The sequence below is a fragment of the Plasmodium berghei genome (genome assembly GCF_900002375.2).
Source record: "Plasmodium berghei ANKA genome assembly, chromosome: 13".
NCBI classification, from domain to species: Eukaryota; Apicomplexa; class Aconoidasida; order Haemosporida; family Plasmodiidae; genus Plasmodium; species Plasmodium berghei.
Genome location: NC_036171.2, coordinates 2,166,546 through 2,178,768, shown reverse-complemented (window position 1 = coordinate 2,178,768; position 12,223 = coordinate 2,166,546). Strand labels below are relative to the sequence as shown.

The 12,223-nt window shown below is 22.7% G+C and overlaps 2 protein-coding genes and 1 pseudogene across 2 annotated transcripts, besides 1 other annotated feature; all 3 read right to left on the bottom strand.

Moving 5' to 3' along the window:
* Positions 1–1,037: 1,037 nt before the first annotated feature.
* On the bottom strand, positions 1,038–3,225 carry PBANKA_1357100 (annotated as a pseudogene).
* Positions 1,038–3,225: a sequence feature (TLD domain-containing protein, putative, pseudogene).
* A 1,679-nt stretch (positions 3,226–4,904) lies between these two features.
* On the bottom strand, positions 4,905–7,460 carry PBANKA_1357000 (aminomethyltransferase, putative; the record flags this gene model as incomplete). The annotated part of the gene is made up of 1 exon (XM_034567207.1): positions 4,905–7,460. The coding sequence occupies one exon, from the start codon at positions 7,458–7,460 to the stop codon at positions 4,905–4,907; it is 2,556 nt and encodes an 851-aa protein (XP_034423727.1).
* Positions 7,461–8,401: 941 nt separating this feature from the next.
* PBANKA_1356900 (U4/U6 small nuclear ribonucleoprotein PRP4, putative) lies at positions 8,402–10,249 on the bottom strand (the record flags this gene model as incomplete). Its single annotated transcript, XM_034567206.1, has 1 exon — positions 8,402–10,249. One exon carries the CDS (start codon positions 10,247–10,249, stop codon positions 8,402–8,404), a length of 1,848 nt encoding a protein of 615 aa, XP_034423726.1.
* Positions 10,250–12,223: the final 1,974 nt, after the last annotated feature.

Below are 12,223 nucleotides of genomic sequence, written 5' to 3'. Positions count from 1 at the left end.
ATATGACATACTACAATATTATTATAAATATAAATGTAAACAACTGTTATACTCAAAACATAACTTATTTATTCTTTGTATTTATATATATATCTTTAAAAAATAGCATAAAATAAGAAAAATATATGAGTGTGTTATCAAATACAATATATATATAAATTGCTAAAAGGTTAGCATTTGTTAAATGTAGTTTTATAATTTAGTTTATTTTCCTTTTTGGAAACTTAAAATCGCAATAACATAAAATTTTTCCATACAATACATAATATAATTTAAAGTTGTCTTTCTGCATAAGTATACTAGCTCTGGTTTATTTACTTTTTTGTGAGTAAAAGAATTAACATCTCTACAAAATGAAAACAAGAGCTCGAAAAGCCATAAATTACATATATACCTTCAAATTATTATAAGGAAATTACTTATAAAATCTTTAACAATTATAAACATCACAAAGAAAAATTAAATTTAAATTATATTGCAAAGCAGTGAAGTTTGTTTTCAGTTTTCCATATTACGAAAAAATATTTCTTTATATTGAGGAAAACCTGTATATGCATCCTTTTCAGCAATTTCGAAAAATATAACCAAATAATATCAAACAAAGTGAAATTAAACATCATATAAAATATAAACTAAATCAAACAATATAAAACAGTGCATAAAAAATAAAACAATATAACATATCATAAACAAAATAAATAAAAATCAAAACTTCGAATTTGGAAACTTTAAAAGAACAAAAAAAAATTTTTCTAGGTAATAAATTAAAATGAATGTAGAAATTAATGAGGAAAAATCTCTATCAAATATTTCAACATGTAACGAATTATTGTAAAAGGAAAGTTTTCGAATAGAGGAAAAAATAAATATACGAATGAACAAATAATCGGTATATATGTATATACATTGTTACTGCATAATATTATACTGAAATAATAAAACTTAGTATGGTTTATTGCAATTATTAGGGTGTGCAACTACGTGTCATTAGAAAGCTTTTCATATTTCCCTCCAGTAAAAACTTTAGGAAATAAAAATTATTTATCAAAACTATTTTGAACAATTTTTGTTTTATCAACCATTATTCTTTCTTGTCTCGAAGCTTCTTCACTTCTTTGCATTAATAGCTGTTCATCTAACGAATTTTTATCACCACCGTCCCCCATACTTCAACTTCACTGATAGAAAGTTTGTATAAAAATGAAGAGCCATTATACTATTATTATATTAAATCATCATTATAATAATTATCTGTATTCCTATTAATATTTTTTGGGGTGTCTTTTCTATTATTTTCTTTATTATTAACATTATCAGCATTATCCCCTTTTTGGTTTTTTTTGGTAATCTGGGAAATATATATGACCACGTTCATAAGTGTAATCCGATTCAGTACAATATGAATTTTTAAATTTGTTGCTTAAAAAAAGTCGAAAACATTCTGTTTTGCCTTCAAAACATAAACCCTTAGGGTAAAAGTTATTTTTGCTATTTAAATAAATATAATTTGAACACATATTACTCGATCTGATTACTCTAAAAACTGGGAAGGCAGAAAACAAAAAATCATTTGACGACCCATAAAAAATATGTGAATCTTTTAATGGGGTAGTACACACTCCTCCAAGTATTTGATTATCTTTTGTTTTTAATACAATAATTATAGGTGAAGGGTAATAAACAAACGAATTTATAAATCTATTAAAACTTTTTCCTTCTTTTCATGAGGCATACAATTTATACCATTCATTATTTATAAAACATGATGAACATTACCTTAATGCAAATACTATTTCATCTGTTAATATTCTACTACTTATTTAAAAATACACCTTGCAACCCTTTTGTTAAATTTTGTGTTTGAAGTATTGATGATGATTTTTCATATTTATTGCTTTTATTAATTTAATTTTCGTCATTTCCCCTTGTTTGGTACTTCCATTTTTTCCCTTATTTTTATATAGGTAGTATATTAATTCTAAACTTTTAATGCATGCTTCATCAAAATCTTTTAAATCGCCTTCAAGTTTTATACTACTATCTAAATCTATCAAATTATTCGAATTTGTTTCGTTTTTTTTCCAAGGTTCACTAGATGAAATATCATTACTATCCATAAAATGTTTAAATGTAGCCATAAAACAATTATTATTCATATATACAAATGTTGAGTTAATATATTTTACTGCTAATGAAAAGCTTGAATTATTATTATTACAAACTTCATTTACATATAATCTTAAGCTCATAATTATATTTTTAAAATTTAATTTTATGTGTGATTCCTTCAGTGGATCATTTATAAAATAAAGGTTTACATCTTTATTATTATTATTATTATTATTATTGTATGGTAAGGAATATATGTTTGATTCATTTTGTTTCAAATCATCTATGGAATCTTTATTTTCTAAATTATTTATATTTTTATTACAATTGTTAAGATTTAATAATGTATTATTAGAAGATAATAAATATAATTCCTCAATATACATATATGCAAATAAATGGTGAAACGCTTTTCCGACATATATTAAATCTTGTAGTGTATATTTTTCTGGGTATTGATTTTTTAATGCATTTTTTTCTGTTTTATCAATAATATTTTCATTTGATTCATACAAATTATTTTCAATTAAATCTATTTTTTTTCCAATTCACAATCAAACTTTTCATTTATTTCACTACACGTTCTAGTATCCTTTATTGATATATCGGTGTTTCCCTTTTCCTTATCTAATTCGGGGTTGCTTTTATCCTTTAAACTATTATTAATTTTATCATTGGAAATATCATAATTGGCAGATATTAATATGTTTCTTTGGTTATCATTTTTTAAAAAACTAGTAAATAATGTTTTTATAATATCATGGCTATTCGAATTTCGAATATATGACAATATATTAATTATATTTTGTAAACAGGTTTCGTTATTATTTTTTTTACAATTTTTATTAAATAATATGTTTAAAGCGTAATTAAATTCATAGTTATTCTATTGGCTTTCTTTTTTTCGTCATTTTGTTTATGTAATTCATGAAGAGAGGTTAATACTAAATATATATACGGTCTTAATATATTTGTATTTCCAAATATAAAGTCTGCGATATTTATTTTATCATTTATTTCTTTATTGATTAAATGAAGTTTATTTTTTATTTTATTCACTTCCTATTCACTCAAATTTCCATATTTTGGTGTAGCTTTTGAGGATAATGCACCCATATGTACATAGTATTTTATTTTATCTTTTTAGAAATTTAGAAAATATACATCTTTTTTTAGCATAAGTGTAATATATTACAGCATGCCCCAATATATACTCTATATATGCCTGTCTATTTCTGAAAAAAAAACCTCAGTATAATAAAGAATAAGTAAAAAGTATAAATATATATGCAAAAGACTAATTATGTGTATACACTCGGATATACATATAAGAGTATATATATACATACGCAACATCAATAGAAAAAATTTCGAATTTGTTTAATATATACAATGTGAATTCGATTATATTTAAAATCAATGAAAATTATTATTCCAACTGATACTAGGTTATACAAATATGTATTAATAAATTATTATTCAATAATTTTTGTTTTGGTTTATTTTCTATGTACTTTTCCTATAATAATACTGCTAATGTTATAATCTTTAGAATTATTTTATAAACATTCACTCAAATTTACATAATTTACGTTTATTAATTTGTTTCCATTAAAATGCTCCAATAAATTATATATGTTATCAATTCAGATATAATTTTTCTATAATTTACAAATATTTCGAAAATAAAATTTATAATGAATTATATACAAACCATTATTCTAAACTATGAAACTTATATTTATATTTTTCATGTTATTGATTTTTTTTCTCATTAAATTTCTTTAAATTTGGATAATTCACCATCGTTTGTGTTTGTATAGCTCGTAATCCTCGGTTAACCATATATAGATAGAGCACTGTAAATTGGATTGATAAAATATTAATCATTATATAATTATTTAATATACTGTTTGTACTTATTAATGTGTAGATTTTGTAAAAAAAATTACATAAATAATTTTCTTTTATTACGCATTTTTTTTTCTTTTACACAGTCTGATTAATTCGTGTGGTTAATAAAATCAAATAAATAGAGCGGAAAAAAGGAATTAAACAATTATGGAAACTATGAGGAAAATTGAAGCAATTTTTTTATTTGGAGTTTATTAAACGGAATTGTATGTGTAAAATTAATTTTAATAAGTGGAATTATTCAAACAATTATTTTAACGCTCTATCAATAAAAGATTTTTATGAAAGGAAAAACGGAATAAATCATTGTAATGGACAAATAGTAACATAAATAACACCCCAACATATATATATACAGATGTAGGAAAGAATAAATTCATAACAATTTTTTAAACATGTGAGTAATAAATATTTTTAAATTTACGTTTTCTTCATGTTCGCAAAATAAATAAATGAAATTAAATAATAATATATATATATCACTCCATGTGATTGTTCCCAAGCCCTTGGTGATAAATTCCTTGTTAAAACTACATATTATTGTTACAAAAAAAGTGTTTACACATTTTTAAATATATTAATTTTCTGTAATATTAAAAAAATGTTTGTATCATAGCTTTAAAATATCTATGCTCATAAAAAATTAAGAGAAAAGTATGCAATGTATAAATTTGTAGACATAAGTGCATATATATAATATATTATGAATGCATAAATTACATAAGGTTATTAACAAATGCGTCAAAACAAAAAAATATTATAAAAATTTAAAAAATAACAGATAAACGAAACAATTCCCAAATTTACTATGGTATATGCAAACACTAACTTGTAAACATATTATTACATACATTGATATTCCTTTAATTCATATTTCATTTTTATATTCCATATTTATGTTCAACAAACGGGAAGGCGCACACCTGAGCTAACACAAAAATGTGTGAAGATCTGCTCCTTAAAATTTTATATTTTTTTTTTTTTGAAAAATGTTCGGGAATAGCAATAGGTATGGATATGAGTATTTTTTCATTGTTTTTTGCAAATTCTCTTTTAATATACCCCTGAGCGATCCTCATTTTATAAACTGGACTCCATGTGCAAGATGTTATATAACCTATTGGCTCTTTATATGGATATGATAAAATTTTACAAGTTTTAAAAATCAATTTTTTGCATATGATGCCAACCCTTAAAAATTTTGATTTCATACTATACTCTTTTAAAATATTTTCATATCCAAAAACACTACGCTCTTTTATTTTTTTATATTTTAACGTCCATGCTAATGATGCTGTTATAGGGGTTGTATTTTTAAAAATATCAACTCCATATAAAGGAAAACCTGCTTCCATCCTTAATATATCTAGAGCATATGCTCCAGCTAATTTTACATTTTTATGATTTAAAAATAATTTCACAAATTTATCACTTATATTATTATCTACAACAAATTCATATCCGTCTTCTCCTGTATCTCCTATTCTTATGCATAATATTTCATATTTGTTTAATTCATCTTTATTTTCACATTTTTCTGTTATCATATTAGTACTATTTTCTCGGCTATTGAATATATTGTTATTTTTTTTTATTTCTTTTACTATATTTATTTTTTCAAAACTCATGTATGGTATATTAAAAAAATTTGATTCATTTCCTTTTCTATTGAAGTATAAACCATGGATACAGTTATTCTCACTATTGTTAGCAATGTTGTCAGAATCGGTATCACTGATGCCCAAACGTTGACTATTATTTTCTACAGATTCGTTTGCGTAAATGTTAATATCATTCATAACATTTTTGAGATATAATTTACTTTCTTCCTGATTATGTAAATCGAAATATTCCATAACATCGTTAAATACAATATTGCTTATTGGGCCTTGTATGGATAAAACTCGTTTGTTCATATCTGCCTCGATATTAATATCCATACCACTATCTTTACAAAATAAAATATAGTCACTTAAAAATTCATATACCCCTTTTTTATAAAATCCAGATGTTATTAATACGATTTCATTATCACCTTTTAATACATACCCTATATCTAGAATATATGATTTATTGTCTAATATACATGTATAACAAACATCATTTTTATTCATATCATTTAAATCATTTGATATGAATTGGTTACAAATATAAAAACAATCATTTCCATATAATTTAATAATAAGTTGATATGATTTATCAAATAAGCTACATTTATTTCTAGTGTGTAAATATTCATGTAATGTTCCTTCAGAAAATTTTGAAGGTATAATACAATTATTATATAGAATAAAAGATGCGGATTCTATATTTTTAAAGAAAAAACTTAATTTTTTATTTCTATCGATTGTACTCAGCATTGTAAATACATCTAAATATCCAATATCGAATTCGTTCTCATCTATATAATTTAATATATCTTCGATATAAAGTTTTTTCGTCGTATTTTCATCATCTGTATTTTGTAAATTGTCATATTTGGGCTCATCGTATGTTAAGATATTGCCAGACGTTTCTTCATATACCTTTACTCCATTTTCCTCTTCAAGAACATTATTATCACAAGTTTTATAACTTTCTTCACCATTAGATATACCATATAATTTGCCAGTTTCGTTTAAATTTTTTTCTGATAAACTATTTATAAAATTATTTCGTTTTTTTTTGTTGTTTTTTCTCTCTATCTTTTCTTTACCTGTTTCCTTTATATAATCACGTATATTTGGATAATTATTTGCATTACAGTTTTCATGTAAATTGTTTATGTTATTATATTCATTTATCAATGATTTTATATGTTTATCAACAAAATGTTCGGGATTTTCTATTTTATTAATTATTTCTTTTTTTTTATCTATGAAACTATCACATATAGAGAATATATCAAAGTTGTTTGGTTTGCTTTTATCAAATTCCTTCAAATCTTGTTTATTTTTTCGTTCTCTTCCGTAACTATGTGAAACATCATTTTTATTGTCCATTGCCCATGTTATTTTATTGTTGTTATATGCACTATTTGTGTAGCCACCATAAATATTCATGTCATTTGATGAATTGTTTATATTTCCATTTATTTCCATTTCCTTTCTGATTCTTATAAGCGCATCTATGCATTTTTTTTCATGCTCGTTTATCTCTTCTTTAATTTTTTTTTCATACATCGTATTACTCCCACTATTTTTTGTTACTTCCTTTAAAGGATTATTTATCCATCCACCTCTACTTCCTTTTTTAACCTTTGAATACTTTGGAATCAAACTAGGATTATGTTTATACTTCTCTTCATAATATTTTTCTCGCTGTTTTTGTTTTTTCCTAGTCACTGCCCCATATGTTCCAAATCGTTTTGAATTATTCAAATTAAAAAATACATGATCACAAGAATATGCAAACACATTGGTTAAATATACTTTTTTTCTTGTACGAAAAAAATTCATTTCGGAAATTCAAAATGTATTGACATTTCAAAAAAAAGTATAACATATATATAATACGAACAAATGGCTCTATTTATTTATTTATCTATCACAAGCCATATTAACATTCCAAAGATAATCACCATATAGGTGAATACAAATTTAATTATATATCGTCCAAACAAATAATTAGCTAATTAATGATTAGTAAAAATGGTAATACAATAATGTGTCAAACGTAACTATGGGGGAAATATATAATAAAATATCAAATCGTAGATTTAATTAATAGCCTTTATATATATGTAATTTTTCATATTTTCAAAATAATAATAGGTTAATTTTTATCAATAGATAAAATTTACACATACTCAAACATATTAATTACAAAAAATGGAGAACTATATGCTTATAGAAAAAATATAGTCGCATTATAATGGTATATACGTGTTTTGTTCCTTTCGCAATTTTAATTCGATGGAATATCTTCATTATATTTTTTTAATTGTTTATTATATTTTTTAATATAAAATTGTTTAAGAATTTATCTTTTAAAGTAGTGTTAATAAAATTATGTTTATTTTTTCTTTTTTGAAACCTTCAAATTAGTTTGCATAGATGTAGGAACATAAAATAAAAAATATAAATAATAATAAATGTATGAATATGCAATATATACATATTTGTTGTGCACGTAAAACCGTGACTAAAATATAATAAACAACTCTGATAAAATAGTGAGCATTTTGGAAATAAGAAAACTTTTCCAAAGTGTATTTGAAAAGGATTTTCTATTGAGAAAATATATACCACATGTTAAAACGAAAAAAAGGAAAAAAACATGACTAAAAAAGCGAAAAATAGAGTTAATACAAATGTTCGCACTCAAATTTACACACATTTATATCCCCTCTTATGTATATCTTCGTATTGACGTTAAAACATAATAATTTGTATGTTTTTTAAAAAAAATCCGACATAATATTATCCTTTTCGAATTCTTCGATTTTGTACAATTTCCATGTCCTATCAAAAGATGTGCAAGAAATCAAATTGCCATCAGGAGATATATCCACATTTCTGACTTTATTGTCATTATTGCATAAAATTTTCGTACAATAAAAGTTTACAGTATCCCATATTTTTATATAAGTATCAAATGAACTTGATGCTATATATCTGCCATATGCTGGTTCAAAAATCGCATCAGTAACAATTTTATTATGTGCTAATATATTACAGGAAACTTGGAAATTTCTTAAATCAAATATTTTGATGGTATTATCAGAAGAACATGTACAAAACATATTTGGCATAAATGGATTAAAACTTATATTCATTATACAATTATTATGAATCATATGTTTTCTTTCGATATTTCTTCCTGTTCTAATATCCCATAGCATTAAACCACCTTTTGAATCGCCTGATAAATATAAATTTCCGTATGGGTTAAATGTAGCTGAATATACATTAGAATTATGACCTTCTTGATAAAACAATTCATTTTGTGTTTCGATATCAAAAAATTTTATTGTTTCATCTTCTGAACATGTTAATACAAACTTATTTAAAGGATGAAAACATATTTTATTTATTCTATCATCATGAGCCTTAACTTTACATAGTAAAGGGTGCTTGCTATTCCCATTGTTATTTATGTCTTCGCTACCAGTTTCATCATTTTCGTTCGCATTTTCCTGGGTATTATTTTTTTTTTCATTTTTTTTCATTTTTTTTACCCCCCCCTTCTTTCCATCGTTGTTATCATTGGGGTCACTTTTATTGGATAGATTAGAATAATTTTCAGAAGAATTATTACCATCATTTGTTTCGTATAAAAATGGCTTCCATATACAGAATGTTTTATCAGATGAGCAGGAAGCCAATAACAAGTCACTTTTATTTATATCAGTATAATTAGTTGTACTGTAATATGAATAATTATTTGGATAATTCCATTCAACACAATTTATTTTATCAACATGACCATTTTTAAGCGTTTTAACAAGATTATAATTATCATTTTTAAAATTAAATATATTTATATATGTATTGTAACTACTTACTGCAAATACACTATTATCTGGCGAAAATTTTCCCATAGTTAATGGTCTGCTATCTCCTAATTGTGAAATATATAAATCTAATTCTGATTTTATATGTTCATTATATGAACTAATATAATTTTCATACTGTTCTCGTGAATATTTATTTTGAAAATTATTTATCATTTCTTTATATAAATATATTCTAGGTAACGTTTTTAATGTTATATTTATACGAGATAATTTTAATTCTTCTGTACTTTCAGTGTAAAATTTATCTTTTAATATATTATCAGATATACCGCTTTTTGTAGTAGCATCATCTTTTTTTATTCCTTTATTTCGCAATTCATCTTCAAGTTCATTTACTTTTTGATATTCTGGTGAAGTTGTATCATAAAGTTTACTAAAATCAATATAATATTTTTTTAAAATATTTTTAAATTCTTCGACTTCTATATTTTCTCCTTTGTTTTTTATTATCAATTTATCATATCTGGTGACTAAAATATGTTTTAATCTGTTTCTTTTATCATAATTATCTTCCGCAAATAAACAAATAGGTTCTTTTAACAATCTTAAAATATTTTTTACTTCTAAATCCTTTGTTGGAATACCTAGACATACTTTCCTTATCTTATTTTTTATTTCGAATTCTTCCAATATACGATCATTGCTAATTTGTTTGCTAATTATATCACTATTTTTCAGTTTATTACTTTCAAGTGATTTATAGTCATTTATAACATCACTAATTTTCATTTTATCGATTTATTTTATTATTATAATTTTTTTGTTACAGGATACAAAAATCAAATTCATCCCCATATATATTATTTTCCCTTATAAATACATGTAATCACATGTATAATACATATATCGCTTATATACATGTGTAAACCAAATTGGAATTACATCAAATGCTTACAAATATATAACATATGTAATATAATGAAACATACTTCTGGAAATGCTAAAATACGCTTCGTTTTTTTTTATTGTAAAACATTTAATAATTCATTTTATCATATTGCATAGGGATTTTTAAAATGTTCGAAATTTATAAATTAATAATTAAAAAAAAATAAAATAATACCAAATAAAAGAAAAAAAAACATAGGTGAACAAAAATCATTTATTGAGAATGAAATATATTTAAAAAAATAGTGTACCGTAATAATATCTAATAAATATTATATATAATATTCGCAGCCTATATATAAAAAAAATATCAGTTTAAGATTATGACGAAATGTTAATTTATTATAAAGGAACAATTGTAAATAGGGAAGATTATAATAATTATTTGTCATGGAATGATATTAATGAATATAAATATTAATATGAGAAAAAAAAATTTATGATATTCCCAAATTTGGCGGTCGATCCTTTTTAATAAATGCCACATAATAAACAAAATTTATATCACTTATTTAAGTATATTATAGAAAGAACTAGATATAGATAAAATCATAAGTGTTTACAAAATTATAATATTTTTGATATGCAATAGAATATATATGATTATATTTCATTAATATTACTCATCAAATTCTAAGACAGTATCTATAATAAATTATACTGTAATTTTATTACACCCAAATATATACATATAGTCAAATATTAAGGTATTTATTATGTCATTTTAGTTTAATAAAAAATGTCTATCACTTTTTTTCATTATATCCCCTTCATATACACGGATTTGCCCTCATCTTAAAATAATCATAAACTCGTTTTATATTTTTCTTTTTGCTTTTCCCATTACCTTCATATTATTATTATTGTTTTATTTTGATTAAAAAATGGATATTTCGTAATTTACGTTGATTTCCTTTCCATGATTATGTTATTTCAAAAAAAACAAAATAATTAAAGGGCAAGCGTGAAAGAATTTGCACATAAATAAAAATTTAATATGGATCACACAAAAAAATAGAAAATTATAATAATACCGAATGTTTAACATAATTATTATTTCACTTATTCTATCAATTATTCTTATAAATTTAATTGTTTTTAATTCCTATTCAATTTTTTATTGGCATACTTTATATGCAGTTAGTTTTTTTTTTGTTTTCAATTTTTTTTTATACGGCAATTAGCTAAATATTAATTTTTTTTATTAACATAATAGACATTCAAAATTATCTAAAAAAACATATGTAAATATTAAAATGATAGTATACTTTTTTATCGACATTCAAACATAGTTGTTTTATCATATGCACAGTTAAAAAATTATGTACTTGCAAAAGATTGTGTGCAAGGATAGAGATTAAAAAAATTGTAAGGTGGTTTTTTATTAACTAAAAAATACATGTATACAATTTTTTTATAGTTTAACATTGAAAGCAATTATATTAAGACAGATTCACAATTTTTTACAATTAACAGTTTTCTTCATATTTTTATTATATTATTTTTTTTTGTCCACTTTCCACTAAAAAAAATAATAACATAAATATTTTAAATTTTAAATTTCAAAGGTTTAAAAATATACAGCAAAAATATCATCATATATTAATATAAAAATGAATTTACAATTTAAAGTTATAAAATATATAAATTTTCCCTTTGAGAAGGATGTATGCAACTAAATAAATAAAAAATAATAATAAACAAATCTGTGAGTGTATGCAACTTGTAATTTTTATTTATACAGTATATTTATATACATTGAATCATAATAAAATAATGGAGAATACCATATTTTTCATGCAGTACTACCAATTT